This window comes from Amblyomma americanum, chromosome 6, assembly GCF_052857255.1.
Source record: "Amblyomma americanum isolate KBUSLIRL-KWMA chromosome 6, ASM5285725v1, whole genome shotgun sequence".
Classification (NCBI taxonomy): domain Eukaryota; kingdom Metazoa; phylum Arthropoda; class Arachnida; order Ixodida; family Ixodidae; genus Amblyomma; species Amblyomma americanum.
In genome coordinates this window covers 15309099-15328078 of record NC_135502.1, presented here as the reverse complement: position 1 = coordinate 15328078, position 18980 = coordinate 15309099, and the positions used below count along the sequence as shown (strand labels likewise).

The 18980-nt window shown below is 45.3% G+C and overlaps 1 protein-coding gene across 1 annotated transcript in view; it reads right to left on the bottom strand.

The window, feature by feature from the left end:
* The window catches only part of LOC144136354 (uncharacterized), a 44833-nt gene extending 26966 nt beyond the window's left edge, over positions 1 to 17867 (bottom strand). The window contains exon 1 of the mRNA XM_077668610.1: positions 17599 to 17867. Coding sequence (XP_077524736.1) covers positions 17599 to 17738 — 140 coding nt within the window. The 5' untranslated portion in view covers positions 17739 to 17867. The remainder of the gene's footprint in view (positions 1 to 17598) is intronic.
* Between the last annotated feature and the right edge of the window lie 1113 nt (positions 17868 to 18980).

The following is an 18980-nucleotide window of genomic DNA, read 5'->3' as shown; positions in this document are numbered from 1 at the left end:
AGTGGGCGCAACATTGTTTTTAGTTTTTGGTTGTTTCGTTCGCGACGGGCGCCCCCTTGCTTGATTCCGATAGAGCTGGAAGTGTCGGTCGACCAGGAAGGGCCAAAGCTGGCGACACAGCCGGGCACAGAAGGGGCAGTTTGTCAATGCCCGGAATCCCTGGCGTCGAGGCGGCCTCTACTCGAGAGCGGGGCGGAAGTTGGGTCTGCGGAGCAGCCATGAGCCGGCGGCGGTGATCGGCCGCAATTGGCTGTCGCGGGGGAAGTGACAAACGACGTCTGTATACGAGTGGATTGCAACAGGACGAGGAGACGGCTGAGATGCGTCCTGCACTGTATCAGACCGCTCGTGGAAGGGGCGCTATGGGCCCAAAGATTTTCGGTGGACAGGTCGACGACGGTCACCAGAGCGGCGGTCAACGTTGATAAAGCATTCTAAGGAAAACATGGAATCAATTTGACAAGAGAAAAACGCATAAAAAATAAATCTGCGCTGCTTCACGTTTCACAACGCTCAACCATCACTGCAACAGCTGCCACGAAGACGCCCCCCCCCCCCCCCCCCCTCCTTTCTAACCATTTTTCTTCCTTATTGTTTCAAAACGCTTCTATTCAGTATTAATAATATAATAATTGGTTTTTGGGGAAAGGAAATGACGCAGTATCTGTCTCATATATCGTTGGACATCTGAACCGCGCCGTAATGGAAGGGATAAGGGAGGGAGTGAAAGAAGAAAGGAAGAAAGGGGTGCCGTAGTGGAGGGCTCCAGAATAATTTCGACCACCTGGGGATCTTTAACGTGCACTGACATCGCACAGCACACGGGCGCCCTAGCGTTTTTCCTCCATAAAAACGCAGCCGCCGCGGTCGGGTTCGAACCCGGGAACTCCGGATCAGTAGTCGAGCGCCCTAACCACTGAGCCACCGAGGCGGGTACAGTATTGCCCGAAAACTCATTTCCCAGCTGGGGCTCTAAGCCTTACAGAAATATTAAAGATGAATTCCAGTCAGTATTTTCTCGCTGCGCTGCAGCTCAGATGGCCACACATTAAGCAACCGCGTAAACGAAGTCCGCGCCAAAGTCCAATAAAAAATGATTTGCCGCATCGATCTCTCTTTCTCTATGCCTAACGTCGTTTTAGAAACGCTGATTCTCTCCATCTAGCTGGTCAGGGATTGTGCAGTTCATCTGCTTATCTTTTGTGCTTGTCGTATCAAATGTTGAACATTTCTTTGCGTTATGTTTACGCCTCGATACTTAAAGGTACCTGCGACCTAATTCACCTTGTGCGTATTCACTCGTAAGTCCCAGTATATTTGATGTTTTTTACAGGTGAAGGTACTGCTCAGTTATGAGGCCTACCATAGGTCGAAGGTTGCGAAGTAATTTTAATCAGCCGAGGCTCTTCAATGTGGGCTTAAATCTCAGTGCACAAGCATTTTCCAATTACGCCGTCATAGAAACGCGACCACCGCGGTCGTGCTCGAACGCTCCATCTCGCGCTCAGTATCAGACCGCTATGAACGCTTTGCCAACGTCTGGGTTGCGGGCGAATCTTGTCTGAACCGTTATGGCTGCACGAGACATGTTCCCGTGCCCTACTTCTTCCTCCCATTTGGCTTCATTCTCGTATTTTAGGGAGGGAAATGACGGAGTACCGTGGTTGGGACATAAGTATGACACGTAGCAAGCGAAGCGGACAGCTGAGCGAGGCGCAGAGACAGAAACAGGTGTCGCCCGTGACAGTTGCAACAGTGAGGCTCCGTCTAATGAGTCGCGGCTTGTGAAAGCAAGAAAAAGACAGATAGCGGACGTCCGCGTGCCACGTGTCAGCAGAAGCCGCGTTGAGCGCGGACCTGGCGCTGTGTCAAAGAGGGTCCGCGCCGGCGAAAGGTGTCACGGCGGGGCAGGGTGGGGCGGGGCGGTGAGAAATGCGAACGCACCCCAGGCGGCCAGACCGCCAGGCTGACCTGTCTGCATGCCGCCCGCGTGTCTGAATCATACGAAGTCGGCAGGCCTGTGGCTTACTTTAGCGCGCTATTGATAGAAACTCGTTCGCAGCGGCAAACGCTCAAAGCGGCGGTGACCCGTGCAGACCTAGTTTGCCACTGCACTGTTGCGTCTATGCAAATGCACATGCGCTGGAAAAGGAACAAACACTTGGTTATAACTGCACGTGAGGTACGCGAAATATAAATAGTCGAAGAATATACAAAGAGAAAAAACTTGTCATGAGCGCAGGCTCGCGACGAATTTTAACAGGGCGGAAATAAATGGCGCATACAATGTAAATTTCGCGGGTATGTGATAGTATTGGTGACATAGAAGGTTAAGACCGAGGGAAAAGGCTCAGTGTTGGAACGCCACCGTGAATGTGCCCCTTCAGTGCCTCTATTTATCTGCAGGAAGTTCTTCCGAAGTTTTTCTGAAGGTTTTCTACGTCTGTGCGCCTCCTTTGCACGACGGATGCAATTTTCAGACATAAACGGCTCGGATAATAACTGATTAAAAGAAATACTGGCAAAAGAAAAAAAACGAAAACAGAGTAGAAAATGTGGTTTAACGGCAGGCGCGCCGTGACATAGTTGTAGTTTACCTTGGAAACGTACAGTCATGGACAAAAGTTTACAGTGCAGTTGCACGGAAACAAAAAATATTGCTGCGTAGTCTCGCTAACCAGTCAGCTGGCTCGCACTCCAGCGCATGGGACATGTACAGGGTCGGTAAAAAGTTGCCAGGCCACAGGCTCTGCTTTTGAGCAGAATAGTGAGGTGGTTACGATACCCCGAAGCTCTAAATATCTGCAGGGGGTAGAAGTATCATTCTAACTTCTGAGAACCTTGATAGCATCACGTTTCCCGTCATGCTTCCTGGCTTTCCAGGCAAATAGTTTTGTTGACCGTGCAGAAACAAATTTATTTCGGCAAACTGGCAGCCCGTAAACTTTTGCCCATGACTGTACTTTTTATTGACCCTATGTTGCCATTTGCCATTGATTTGGTTTGCTTTATGAGAGTTTAACTCTCAAAGTGACTCAGGCTATGATGGACGCCGTAGTGAAGGGCTCCGTAAATTTCGACAACCTGGGGTTCTTTAACGTGCACTGCGCAGCAAACTGCCCGGTAGAATTTCATCTCCATCGAAATTGGACCACCGCGGCCGGGGTCGAACCCGAGTCTTTCAGGCCAGCAGCCGAGTGCCATAACCAGTCAGCAACCATGGGGGCACACCACATTTGGCATTGTCTGCCTTGCACAACATGACAGTTGAATATAAAGTTACCTAACAAGGTGGAAAAATTGATATACTCAAAAGCATTAGTACATACGCTACATTTCAGTAAAACGAATTTTGCAGGATGTTTGCTGTAACTAGTAGGCGACAAAGGTTCCCACAAACGAAAAGTCGCGAAAGTCTTTCTTGTCCGCTGATCGTGCAAAACGCAGCGAGAAAATTTTGCGTCACACTAGCGGCCATATTGTTACACTGCCGCTTTCCGTACGCAAGTGCCCAAAGTTGTGGAATAGAACTATTTCGACAAAAAAATTAACTCACAGTATACTGAAAATCCATGACGGTTTGATTAACATTTTACTTACACATGTCATATTTCTATCACAAACCTAAACCATGCAACGCGTACCGATCAACCCCGCAAATTATACGGGTAGCTTCAAACAATACAAGATGCACATGAACAGATTATACGCCGCCCAAATCGCAAACACACTCAACCTATGCTAATGTTTAAGTACATGTAACCCAAACTACTTCGCAGTGAAATTGAAGACAGCTGCTGCCTTATCTGAGTTCGCAAGGCACTGCAAATAACACAGGGATGTCGTGGGTTCAGATACCAACGGCGGCGTGGTTGTCTTTTCGTTTAATTTCAGGAAAATTATTTTCTTCTTAATTACTATGCAACCAACTCCTCCTCCCCTAATCACCGCTATGCACGAAAAATTACGTCCCCCTATGCTTTCAGCGACGGTCAGCTTCGTTCGTTAAAATGTGCAATGAACATCTACACTGAAGAAAGTATAGTCTATAAGTAGAGATCTCCCCACATTAACGAAGTGTTAAGATTTCTACTCAGCCGAAGCTTGTTCACGGCCGGAATTTTCTGATCGACATTAATTTGTCGCCTTTACAATTGTGTCTCAATTTTATTTTGGTTCCTACGCATTTAGTGGTTCAGGTTGAGGCAAGTTGTGAACCTCAATTTATAAAAGTTTATTCACATGACTGCTGTTTATAGTATCATAGTCCCAAGTTTTATGCACGGTTCAAAAATTATGAACCTCTGCCTCTGTTTCATTAAGCGTCATAATGAGCCGATAGAAGCAGGAGATCTTCATGACAGGAAAAAGAAAGCCCTTGCTGGAGTGAACGTAACAAACCTGACGGGAGGGAGTAATAATGCGACTCCAGAGCGCTTCAGCTTAACTGCTCAAGCCGCGATGGCACTAACAGCGGCTGGTTTCAAAATTGAAGATCACCGTGCCCCGGACAGCTTCGAGACAAATTATGATGGAACGCACAAAAATTGATCCCGTCCCGCCGATGCCGCTATTGTGCGTCTGATGGTGCAGTCGTTCACTCCACGTAAAAAAAAAAAAAATGAAACGCGCTGCTGCTAACACGCTTTTCTTTCGAAGCTATAGGTCTTCAGTAATGAAGAAAAGCGATTTGGAGCGGCCTTTCACAGAGAGCTAGTGCCATTCTTCTTGCTTCCACCCTTTTTCGCTTGTTTTATTTTACGAGGCCATGAGGCGCGCCCAACTTTGTGCGGAACCAGAGCCCCTGGTAAACACAATGCACCCTCAACAAACCTGGCGCTTTTGTGTCTCGTACAATTGAATCTAGGATGCCTTTTAATAAAACGCTCTGACACATGCGCAGCTAGACACTTTGCTGATTTTGTCAGAAACAGCAGTTTGGGGAATGAAGCCCTGTGCCCTTCTTTCGCGGAGAACGAGTTGCTCTCACTAATTAAATATTTGTAAAATCGAGAGTGAGGAGCACCGCACCAATCCCAGCAAAACTTTTAATTAACAAGCCTGCTTCTCTCTGCGCGATCTAGCTTGGTCAAACTAGTTCTGGTAGCGCGGCACTTAAACCTTTGATCATGGATGGTGCCATCAACGAGTTTTTCCAGAAAAATGGTGCCGAACGAGAAAATAGTGGTATTTAATTTTCGCAGAGTGTATGTGTAAGATCTGTTGGCATGAACTTTCTCTGTACATGTTTCCGCAGTTTAATTAGCCTCTACTCAAGTGTCTCGTTGCATAATCCGCAGAGATGCTTTGTGCCTTTGCTGCTGCGTTCGCGTCAAGCCTTAATATTAGCGCATAACATTTAGCTTCCACGTGCTGCAGCATTCTACACTAACCGCCCATCGCATTGGTGACCTCGATGGACTTGCAGTAGCGCAGTACCTAATGAACAGATTCATTTATTATTAACTGTAAAATAATTACACTACTGACAAATAGGCAATTTAATAAGCTGACAAGTTTGAATGCAGGTGGAATGCTGCACTGAAGCGGGAAATTACTGCGACAATTCAACTGCTGACAAATAGGCAATTTAATAAGCTGACAAGTTTGAATGCAGGTAGAATGCTGCACTGAAGCGGGAAATTACTGCGAACGGTTCTTGGCCATAGTGTATACAGCTCTTTATGTTTATATCTTACTTTGTTAAGAAATTACATCGCGCTTATCTTTCTAGAGGAGCCAGCAACGACGAATCTAGTATGCACCAACTCATCCACGTACGAGTAGAGGGAAGTACATGTCAAGTAACGGGGAGAGAGAGTAAAGGAGACATCAAGTGAGGAAAGCAAAACCGCTGACATGCTGCACGGGAGGGTGGGCAGTGCTGTGCTATACTGAATAAATCCGTGCGTATCCTTCGACCGAGGCTCCACGAAAAGCGGGCATGTGTCTGAAATACGCCAGTGTACTTGAGTGCACCAGATATAAAGGCTTGGCTGACTAGCACAGCGAAGCATATAAGGGTTGGCAAATTAGGGGCTCGTCATGACATACACGTTTATGAAGCCAAGTCACCGAAACCGGGGAAGGAATACGGCAATGTTTAAGTTTATTTTTCTTTAAATTTGTGGCCGCCAGTGGGATACGAACCCCCGGCCTCAGATCTCACAGGTGCCATGTTGATTTTTCATCTACTTGTAATCAGTCATCCATAGAATGATTACACTACCAAATTCGCACTTATCAATAGCACAAATAAAAAATAAACATACATTCCCATATGCTTTCCTTGGGTACGATGGCCGTTGGCTTCATAAATACAACAGCGAACAGTTATTTGGGCTTTGATGAAGACACAGGATCCCCGAGAACATAAGCTGCTGCTTTCGCTGTGGTAAAGTTACCATCTGGCTTCGCAAGTCTAAAACACAGCCTACCCAACTAGGCGCTTACATAATTTCTCTGCAAAGAATAGACCTACATAGGCATGCTGCAAATAAGGCCAATGAACTACTAATACTGTCGCAGGGATATTTTGGCTCATGTGCATTTTAAAACCAGACGTTACAATGTTCGCAAGGTATGACGGCTGAGATAAGCATGCTTAAGTGCATGCTTTCGGCACTACCCCTGCTAAGGAAAGTTCGGCACCCCGATTACTACGCCAAGAGATGGTGTGTCTTATTCTTTTTTCGTACCTGCCGGTAAAGCGTACGAGTCTGGCTTTTTATTATCGGTGCGTGACCGCATCATCGAGAGGCCGCTTCGTACGACTCCGGAGCTGTTATCGCTTTGTATCGATAAGGCGATTCAGCGCTTCATGCGAGTGCAACACCATGTAGAAACATCGAATCATGGGGAAACCATCCGCTCCTGCATGTCGGTGTTCCTCTTGAGCAAGATAAGATAGGGAGAAAAATCACGGAGCGAATGTGCCCGTGTAACACCCTATGCATTTTGAAGTGACTCTCGGAGTCCCGAGTGCCGGCCACCGACGTGACCTAAAATGCAATCGAGCCCTGGAAACGCCTACGCATCGTCCTTAATGCAACCGGCCGGAATCGATGGAAAATACCGGGACGTCTTTGAAGTGTATGGAGAACGAGACGGCGTAACCTCATAAAGGAATCTTTTTGCAATGCGCACAATGCCGTAGTGGAACGTTCCATATGACGAGTCCAATAATTCTGTATCTTTTCCCTATGTATCCCAAGGAGACCATATAGAACATGCGGTGTTACGGAGTCAATATGGACTACACGGAGTACGCATATCAAATCATACGGACTCTGTATGAGGCCATGGACGTCAAATGGAAATCGTATATAATTTATACAGAAAGCATGTAAAACTGTACGGGGAAAATATGAAGCACGCATAGATTCCCATGCATATTCCCAAATGAAATGCACTATATATTCCTATAATTTCTTTTGATTGGCTGGTATGGATCATGTCATCAGGCGTGTCAAGAATGTTATGAAACTATACTAATATATAACAGTTTAGCTCCTCAGTTTTTACAAAAATAACAGGAGGATTAGGAGACATCCCACAAACGCACAAGAAATTCTCATGCTGTCAGTTGCAAGCATTCATGATATTCGTTATTCCTTATGCATTATACATTATACATTCTCCGGGTGATGAAAAATGTATGTCTTGCCACTAATTATCGTTTAATCGGTTAAGTTGTATCATATGTTTTCAACGCTCTTTGATCCTTGAATTGAATTGATAATGGCTTCATTAGGAAGGAACCGCTTGTTAGGACGACACATTTGATCACGGATCAGTGGCACCTGGTACAAATAAACGCCTTTCTTCTCCTTGTTCTTCTGTTCAGGCAAATAGGATAGCTCTTTTGCCTTTCAATATGCACCAGCCAGCCAGCAAACGAGCACGGTAGGCTAATAACGATGACTAAATATAGCAGCCCGACATTACTGGCCGCCGCATGCCTGTGGCTCGAGATGTCTCAACTAATATGGGGACACGCAGAACGTTGACGAGACGGCAGTGACGCAATTAAGGGCAACTAGCAGCTGTCTTTTGGACTACACGGCTGCAGCCGCAGACCACAGTCAAAACAATTCAAAAGAAGGACGCGCGCAGTGCAGCTTGTGTGAGCGTTGCTTGCTTTTCATCGGTACTCGTTGGATCCGCCAACCCATCTCACTCGTTTCGTCATTCCCCCTCGGAATTCTCTGGCGCGCGGGAAGAGGCAGTCGCTAGTTGCGCCTCGTTACTCGCGTCCGCTCGCTGAGTTGCTGTGGCCTCGTCGCGCTGAACGCATCCGCACATCATGTTGCCAGCCATGCCAGCCGTCGTTTACAAACAGCAATGCTTGCGTCATACATAGCCGCATGCGAACAGCGTAGCGCATACTCCGAAGGTCCAACTAGAGAGGCGCGAAGCAAACATATTTGTCGTGGCAAGGAATAGTGCTTACCTGACCAGTGTGGAAGGGATAAAATTGGAATGAGCCTACCTTTCTTAACAAGCTCATCAAGTTTTTTTTTTTTTTTGAGGCGCACAGGGCCTATTCCTGGTAAACTCGAATAGCCTTTAAGCAGACTTTCCTCCTCGCTTGTAGTGCTCAGAGGACAGTGATATCAATCAATTTTATTTTAATGAAATGCGCTCATACTAAGGTAGATAGCTACACAGTGAAGTGTAGCAGTAATCGTGATTTCATTTTCTTTTAATGTGTACAACTGGAGAACTACAATATCGGAAGACACCGCTAAGAATGAGTTCATATAAAAATGTGCATGGACGGTTGCGAAGAATGCCAAGTCAAGGTAACTGTCTCGTTCTAGGTGGCACCTCAACGCACACGAGTTAAGTATTCACACGTGAGCCATTCTTTTGCAAAAGCCTCGCAGCGTAAACGCTCCGATCACTGTTTTCAAGCTGACGTTGCCTGCAGTTATACTTAACGATTGCACCATTTCCTCGGAATCCTAGCGTACAAAGGAGGAATATTATTTCCTGTGGAGCAATTACCGTTTTTTTGATGATATAAGATACATAAACGGCGTAATTTATCTTGGATTCTTCATTAGCAAGAGTAGTTTAGTTACAAGTAATTAACGAACAATTGGTAGTCTTTACTCATTGGTTCTGACACCGAGTGTTATCGGCATAAAAAAAACTGTTGCACCATGATGCTAAGTGATAGAGCTGCAAAACGAAAATGTAACTTGAAGTTTATATCTAAAATTTGTGTTGCAAGAAAACCCCGAAAAACAAGAGAAAGAAACAAGCAAACGAAAGCAACACGGAAGCAAACGCATATAACATTGCCTCGAGTCAGCAAGTCGAACCTTCTAATTCTGTCTACTCGCTTTCATGCCTGGATATCTTTAAATTCATTGTAATACAGGGTGACTTTTTTAACCGTTCACAGGTTTTTATTTTACAGACTTTGATATATGCGTCAATGTGGTCTGTGCAGGTGGATTGCACAGCAAGGCGGACAATACATACGTGATAGAGATCTATACTTAGACGATTACTTGACTAAATTTAATCAAAATTTTAATTTTAGATTTTACGAGGCTAGCTTATACTATGAGAATGAAGGCCGTAAACATAGAAAGTGAGTCCTGTTTTTATATTTTCTTAATTGGCAATTAGGCTCGAATTATCGAACGTCGAAAGTACAAATTAGGGAGCTCGTGCAGTTTGCTTTCTCGCATTGCATAATTATAAAATGGCGCTGCTTGTCGCATTTCTAATGCATCAAATACAGGCGCCATTTGTGTATTTGATGATTTAAAAGAAGTTGTCGGCAGCGATATGACGTGCAGCTACACCAGTTTATAAATATGCAATGCAGGAAATCCAACACAACGAGGTTCAAAATGCGTATTTTTGAAGTTCGACATATTGAACCACATCACCGAATTAGAAAATTCAAAAACAGGTTTGACCTTCGATGCTGACGGCGTCTGATTTCGCAATATAAGTAGAGCGAGTTGGTAGTGATTCGTTACAACAAACAGCGCAAAAAACGCACACAGCCGGTCATGCGTATAACTGCTTTCGATGACTAATAAAGTCGTATGAGAGTTAGCGCTCGTCATGTGTCCTTTCTCTTCGTCCATGCGTTTTTTGCGCTGTTTGTTGTAATGGTTCACAATATAACTTTACTCCCTAATATCTAAGATAAAAAGTTGGTTAGATAACTTTACTTAATGAATCGTTTAATTATTCAGTTCTATCACGTCCATAATGTACACTTTGTTGTACAATCCACCTGCACGAACCGCACGGACGTACCTCTCACAGCTTTAAAAAAGATCTATCAAGTATAAAAAAAATTACCCTGCATATGCAAGTGTGCTTGCTTTTAGCGGCACACTGCCTACTCCTTCAGGAACAAAAAAAAAAAACCGTGAAAGCAGGGACCGCTTCGCAAGAACAAATGTTCGCATTGGAAACAGAGGTAAAGTGACCTCGGTTGAAGTCCCCAAGAAGCATTACGACCTCCGCAGGAAATCAGCACGATGACTCCGTCGTGGAAGCCAGAACATGACACTTTTTCTCAACGCTTCTGCATGGTTTCGAACGGACGGCGACTTGTTACGGTCACAAACGTTGTCAGTTTTCTTACATGCTGTCTGAAGTCTTCTTATCAAACTACATTCTGTGACAGGGTGATCGTAGTCTGTAATCAGGAGGCGCTGCGCTAGTAAACGAAGCTTGACGAAGTAGTCGAGCCTCTCCATCTGCACCGTGGTTTGTCATAAGCAGCGGACCAATGCGTGAAAGGGTAAAACTACGCTACTGAATAAAACGGTTCCATTGTTGCAGCGCGCTTATTGCTTCATCACATGAATTCTCGCTTGTGACCGACTGTAACGTAACTCGCACTTAATAGACAGGAAGCGAGAGAAGGGCGCAATTTTCCTTGGTTAAAAACGAATTTCAAAAAATGAATGAGGTTCACGCTTATTGTTTTTGATACGGGGTCTAAATCTTGATCTCCAACCCCTACTTATATTCCAAGAGGAAAAGAAACCGCATACATTAAGCTCATAAAAAATTATTTTTTTTTAATTTCGGCACGTCCGCTTGCTTGTTCTGCAATATAGAAAAAAAAACTTTCACCGTATTTTGCTGTCTCAGGCGGATGCTTACTGCACTTTAAAATGTCCACAAAAAATGCAACGTCTAGCGTCTGACGTCTAAGCTACTGCGTAACGTGAATAAGTCAGCGAAAACGTTCCCGAGGCGGCGTTGCTGTTGTTGTTAACGCTGTTCTATTTTGCGAGCGCTCTGTTGAACCGTTAGCTTACGTTTTGTGAGCCGCAGCTTCTTCCACGGCCCAGGCACGGTCAAATAAAAAAAAAAACTGGGGGTGGGGAGAAGAGGAAGAGAGGTGCAAGAGGCGCTCAAGCTCGTGAGTCTGCCTCATGCGGACGGATCATTGGAGGTCGTCGCGGATGAGCTGTATATAAAGGCGCAACATTTATTCGCTGTAACTGCATTTCCACTGAATTCGTTAAAGCGCTTTTATAATTCAGAAAGATATTGAACACGCCTTTCATTATCACTACACCTTTTGTTACCTGCGATACATTAGCGGTGCGGGCGAGATCGTCTTCTGTCGACTTCAACCCCCAGACTGTCGGTATCTTTGTTGCCTTCTTTTCGAGCCTACCCATGAGCTCTGAAATATGTTTTGTCGTGAATAAAAGCCGAGGAGAGCTAGAGCTTGCTCAGATGTTTCGCATAAAAAAAGGCACTCTTCACGCGTATCCAACTTGAACTTCAGCGTCAAAGGGTAAATAAAATATAAGGGGAGATTATGCGCAGCCAAGTTCCTCTGCCGCGTACAGACACTATGCAGTAAAGAGGCCATATGCAACAACGCTGAGAAACGGCAACAAATCTATCGCTGCGCTGCCTGAAGCATTCGCTTTTCATTGGCCGCAAATAGATAGAGCCATGAACTGAAAAAGAAACAAAAATGACCTGCTCGGATACCTACAGTTATACCCTGCCATCCCCATTTAAAAAATGCATGCGCTGATTAATATAATCCTGAGAAAGTTATATTCAGTACTTTGGTATGGTAATTAGTCGTCCCACCAAGTAACCTGAAATACAACTGCACCGGAGGAAAGGAAAGTCTTTAAAAGCTTTTGCGATATGGAGTTTTAAGTGAACTAAATATGCGCATAATATCCACCTGCGCTGAATTACATGGGCCGTCTTCGATGACCAGGAATAGCGCCTGAACCGTCTGATATAAAATGAGCTTGTCTAGTGTAGGAGAGAGGATCATACGATGAGGTAAGAATGTAGGAAGAAAAAGTCGTGTTCTATTAAACATAAGATGCCTTCGACAATTTACAATCGTTTCTAAAAATGAAGATTACATAAAGCGCCGGTTTCTGTCTCGTGCACTTGGGTCGATGTAGCGACTCCAAGGCCCTTACATGCGCTCAGTAAGCTGAATAAAGAGAACTCAAGAAGCGGACCACGTTAGCTGGAACGAAATCGACACAGAATAACGGGCTTCCGGTTCCAGTCAGGCAACGGCACATATCACACAAATGAGTCGTTTGCCGTGATCCAGACCCATCGCATTAGAGAGTAGAATAGAACAGCGGAGCCAGCCTGAAAAGCTTCTTGTGATCACTTCCGGGATTCTGGTTCTGAACACCAATGTAAGCATATGGCGCTTCCTGAGTGACATTTTAGCGCTGCCAGTCGAAAGCCGACGAATTCAGTGAGCTCGCCATTAAGGTTTTATGTTGAACAGTGGAACCGCCGATTCACTCTTCTTTCTTAGTCGGTTTGTTTCTCTGGTGCTCTGCACTCTCGCCTATTCCCTGTGCTGTGCTCACTCCACTCTGGATGCGGCAGGCGCTACGGGCGAATGTCGTTCGTAACTCCGTCGGTAATTGTCTACCGAGGGGCGGCGGTGCACATGGGACGATGTTTTATTCAAATGGCCACTTTTCATTTCGTCGCCTCGCGGAATCTCTAAAACTCTGAAGTTGGCTGCTTGCAGGATAGCCGCACGTGTTATCGACCCACTCGTTCAGTCACTTTGTCAGAGTGAGCGCTTAAAGTGGGACAGCATGCTCCCAGCTTACGCGATTGAGTTTTTCAACGGAGCTGACCAGAAACACCACTAAATATACTGCTACCTAATATGGCCGGCTTCCATTCACCCGCTGAACAATTCGTTTACGGTAAGAGACCGAAGGAACGATTTGCTGCATTACGCCACTAGATTGTCTCAGACGTCGTCCGAAGTGCACTGCCGCATTGTTCTTCCTCAGTATGGTGTTGTTCATAGCAATTCTGGTGGTTCGTCTCTTTCATAAGCACGAAAACAAAGCTGTCACGTTGCTAAAAATTTACCGTTTTATCAAGCAAAGCTGCACTTTAAGGACGCCTAAAGACGACCGAATAGATTTACAACGCCGCATTAACTATTTTTGTCCTCAAAAATATATTTTCAGCACAGTAAGAATCAGTAGGAAGTGCATATAATTAGGTTCAGATAGCGCAAGCAGCGTATACCATGCCTTACCTGTCCCTACCTGAAAGAGAGGAAAATACACGTGTCTCTTCTACGAAAGTAGACCAGGTCGTGTCAATCAAAAAGAAAAGCAGATATTAAGAAACAGAATTAAAACGGTGCAAAAAAAGGTATAAAGAAGCCTCGACTGACATAACAAGAGTCTTAGTGTTGTTTCTCACGGCGCCTTTTTACGCGAATCTTAGAAAAACCGCAGTTATTTTTTTCCACCTCCGCCGAGCTTTCCCTGATCGTTTCACTCGTTAACCAGAATCGAGGGTGCATATGAGGCCATTAATCAACCTCTTGCTCGCTGCTCCGCCGTCTGTCCGCAATCTGAACATTGAAAAATATGAGCCTGCTTCCAGCGCCACGATGTTGTTCGTATCGTTTTTTTTTCTCTTGCCTGTGCACATCCCGCCGGCACATGCGGTTGATGGCGGCACCCTTCCGCCTTTCCAATACGCCCACGTCCTCAACATGTACACAACGTGAAATTATTTTCTCTCTTTCCATTTGTCTGCCTAGTGTTTCCCGCCGTGCCGCAGCTGCATATCGTGCGTGAGTGTCTGGGCGTGGCACTGTATGTGTGAGCCAAGGGAATAATTGAATATTGCTGAACAGCGCCTCGCTTGCCAGCGTACTGAATGGAGTCCACCATTCTTCCTTTACATCTTAGTGTCTAGATGGGTATATTCTACTATTGTACTTGAAAGCTGTGTTTGACTCGCCGAAGATCTCGCACTTGTGTTTTTCGTGACGACGGCGAGTGGACGTGACTTCCAGGAGAATTCAAAGTTGACGCCGGCAGCAAGTCACGAATTCTGAAATTGATTTCCATAATCATCTATGCGTACTCGTGGCCTCCACCGAAGCCTTTACATTTTTTCATGGGTTCCAACTTCTTGAATTATTCTGTGCTCTTCCTACTTTTGTAAATGAACGATACAGTTTTTCGTGCGAGCAGACTTCGGTGTTTTCATTTTATGATACAGCCTCGATCCGAGTCTGGATTGGTTAGGCTTCGCTGCTCTTCGATAAAACTTTCTTCGTTACCGTAATTGCATTCTTTGATCGGGGCCTCATTTTCAGTGAATCGTCATTGATTACGCCTATGAATATTCTTGCTAAGCACCTATAGGCAACAAGATTCCCGCACTCTTCTAGTGCCGCTTTTTGTTTCGCCATATAGCTCACGCGTAAATTTTTGTTCTCTAAGGCGCTTACTTTAAACCTGGTGAATACAAAAATAATGAACTCAACATTTTTAAACACATTAGTGATTGGTTCAAATTTCACTCGCGCTCCAAGCTTCTTAAGGAGATCCATCGAAATCATTGGTGAAAGAAACTGCCAAGCGATCCCGATCACTCTCGCTTGCACACAACTTTTAAGCTCCGGAGTTGAGTTGTGCAATCCGCAATTCGCGACCAACACAATAGGCGAAAGGTTTCTGACGCCTGCCGTGTGGGCTGCTTCAGAGAATCAAACGAGGTCACCGCGAACCGTGTATAAATGCCGACACTCGGGCCGAGATCACACGCAGCTGCCGGAATATTTGTTCTTCTCGGAAATGATAAAACGGTGCTTCGTTAACGGGCGCTGGCAAGCGGCAAAGCCTGCTTCACACTCCTTACAATTTCTACACTCTCCTTCCACTGATTAGGCACCGCTTGATTCCCAACCCATTGTTACGACGGCACTAGAAAGTACCGCTCTGAGCCCGTGACGAGTTCAGACTGCAAACAGTAGACAATGCGAGTAAACACAGAATAAGTCAGCTGCCACCTATAACAGCCTCTAAGTTAAATTTTCGGATTAAATCAGTCATTTGCGTGTCACAATGACGGAGACTAACCGGAGTCAACTTACTACGTGCTTTAACTTCTTCGAAGCACAATGACGATCATTTAAACGAAACGAATGCATTAAAACAATGGCCGGTTATAGCCCGCCTAATGCTTCAGCTTGCAACCCACTCCCCGCACGCCGAGAACATTTAATTTGTGTTCGGCTTTGTCAGGACTCTGGTTTCTTCAAACCAGAGTTCTAACATACTGCTTAAGAGAGTCTTTTACCTTAGTGTGTAGAGGGCAGCAACACGCGAGTCCACACAACGAGCGTCGTTATGTAATGACATCTGGCCAGCAGATCTATTCTTAACCCTTTTGATGCAGTATGTAATAGATATTACTAGATATTTAGCTGATTTAGCCGGCTTAAACCATTACACGGTGAGGCTTGTCTGAGCATGAATGAACAGAAATATTACAACTTTCCTGGATGCCGATTCCAGTCTAAGAATCTGTAAACTGGAAATGGTCGACGATCTTATTATGACGAGAGTGCAAGCTTACTGAAAGATGCTGTGGGTGTCCTTTTAGTCCTAAACATCCACAAAGATGACTGAAAGAAAGCGTCCATAATTACAAGTAGCAGTACGTTGACCTTTTTCTTATCATTATGCGGAATTGACGGTGCATGTAAAGGGGCTTGCAGAGGTTCATCATCGCGCGTCTTATGCGCTCAGAAAAATTTTTACTTTACAGATATGTCGTTGCCTGAAGACTGATCATGCCGCTTCCCAGCGTATTCAGTGCCACAAACGAATATATCAAAGCGCGACTTGCTTAAGACAATCCATTTAGAAAACCAAGAATTCGCCTCACAATTTGCTCGAAATAGCGTTTTACGCATGCCTGCGTTAATCATTTTATAGTTGACTCATTTTTCCCTAATTGTCGAAGCATAAGAATTAGCTTATTGTCGAGGGCTTCCATTACTGTTACGTTTGCTCTCTCACTGTTACTACTTATTAAGGATCGTTGCGTTTTTGCTGACTTGGCAACGCCGAAATGCGCTGTTTGGTTGGAGAACCCTGTAGCTGCATTTTGTTTTATGCTTCAAAATGCAGAATTACCAGAAAAGGCCAAAAGTGTTGCATCGTGAGGCGCAATCGTAAGGATAATTCTTCTAAGTAAGTTATTTTCAAACATTTCAATCTGTGTTCTAATCCTAGAATGTAGAAAAAATGACAGCCACGTCACGTACACGGCACCCATTATGAGATTCTACTCAGCCATCCATGCACCACCTGCGGTAAGGCATCCAGCACTGTAGCGAACACCTGGATCGCGAAAATTTCTCCACCTTTTGCAGCGCCGCTTCTCTAAACAATCCGTCATTGTCATAAGCCAGGAGGAACGCAGACTTGTGCGAAATTCTATTTTGCCAGGTGGACTCTCGCAGCGAGAATTCCGCGATCATTGTGGATTTATTCCATAAAAATCTTTATACTAAAAACTACAGAGCATTCACTTGCAATATTTTCCATGGACATCCCTTTAGGGGGTTTAGCAACCACTCCTTGCAAAGGCAGTGTAAAAGATTGTAATCGTCTCATATCTCATGACGTACAGAAAAAAATTAATTAACAAATGCTTCAAGTGACGGGTGCGATTCAAGCTCGAATCCACAAAAAAGTTAAACTGCATGCGAAAAGGCAGGAAGCCAGCCGAAGGCAAAGTTGGATACTAGGAGATGAAATGTTCTTGCTGTGTAGTCACACCGCGATTTCTTCTATATCAATATTGCTTATAGATATTGCATAGTGCGCGTTAAGGCAGCAACCCAAAAAATTTCTCGCCGAGGACCATAAGCTTTTTGTCGTTTTCTGACGCGCGGCCTTTGTTGCCAAAGTAATTGTCTTTTCTTTAATGATGGACGTATTAAGCACATGAGCAACCAGTTTGAAAAAAAAAAATGACGGCCTACTCCAGCCGTACCAAGCCAACGCGAGTTCCTGATCTCAAAATCCCCCGAAAAGCAACCTTTACTGTTCCTCTTTCGTGCCTGGATGAACTCGCAGCAGAAATTTGCGCTTGCCGCATGCAACAGGGAGTGACCTAGCAAGGGAACAGCTGCCTCAGATCCGGCTAGCCGGCAGCTGTGAATGACTGACACGCCCGCCCGAATGCAGCAAACACGCACGAGGTCGGCAGACACGCACAAAGACACGGGGAGAGAGAGAGAGAACTCATTCTCGCTCTCACCTCAGCAGCTGCATCACCGACGGAACCAACGGGCCGTGCTGCGAGGTCTGCTCCGGCGGCCTCCAGCCTACGTCGTCCAGAGGGGGCAGCGTCCGACGACGACGCCGGTGAGGAGCGCAGGAAAGGCCGGAGCGAGGCATGCTCTCCCTTCTGTATACAACGGGGCGCGTAATCCTTGCGTGGAGCTTGCGACCACCACGATGCGACCGGCGCCGTGCCGCGCCCCCGACTGCCGCTCGGAGCGAAGCGAGCCGGCGAAGTGAACGTCCGAGGCGGGGCGGCACAGTCGACGGCGCTGCCGGTCGCCCCGAGGAACGGCCCGCGCTGGAGCCACGAGGCTGATGCGATGGTGACTGTGAAGTGACGGCCAGGATTCTTTTCTTTTTCTTTTTTTGGAGAGAGAGACATTGTATCAAGTGTACTCCATGATGGTTTGCCGCATAATAGTCGTATCTACGTCCTAAAAAGACGTAATGATGCGAGCGTTCATGTTCTGATCATCATCGTCAGCCTGACTACACCCCACTATAAGGGCAAATGCCTCTCCCATGTCTCTCCAATTAACCCTGTCTTTCGCCAGCTGCGCCCACGTTATGCCCACGGACAAGTTATTTCTTGTTTTCATTGAAATGAAATTTTTTTCGCCTAATTAGTATATTCAGATGCTAAGAAAGATAATTTCTTGCATCTCCAGCGCCAAGTACTAGCGGTTACTGTTTGCGGCGATTTGAAAATTTCCTACGAAGTGTCACAACTGATGAAAATTGCAACTTCGAAATTCCGCAACTAATGAAGTAAACACTCCAAGAATTCTGGAAATAGTTTCTATTTCGAAAGTACACACTACGTTTGAAATTGCGAAAAAAAAATTGGGGGTAGAACGGGTGCAAAATTTGTCCACACAAAAATGGCGGGCGACGTGCTATTCCTCTCAATCTTTTGTGATATATTGTTTAGCGCGCTAGCTATATGGCATAAAAATCCAGCTTATCTGCGAGTTCAAGGATGTGAAATTCACCTGAAACAAAAAAAAAAAAATTGCTGCTCGATGCAGCCCACTCTAAGAAAAACTGCGAGTTCAGCAAATGCATACCAGGTGTTTCAGGGAACTCCGCCACAAATTATTCAACTTGCTTTCTGAGGTATGAAGACGACTTCCGCAGCACACAATGCCAGTACTGGCGGCTATCAGAATACAGGTGAACAGTATCAACCTGTAAGCTGGTTAACTATTTTCTGATAAATAACTTTTTAACTATTACAATTAGATGCCTTATGCAAATTAGATATTTGTAGCTGGCCGTTAGCATCAGCCATATTTGCTATTACAATTTTTAAAACGTGATTATCCACCATGCTGTGGCGCAAGAAATGTTCGCTAT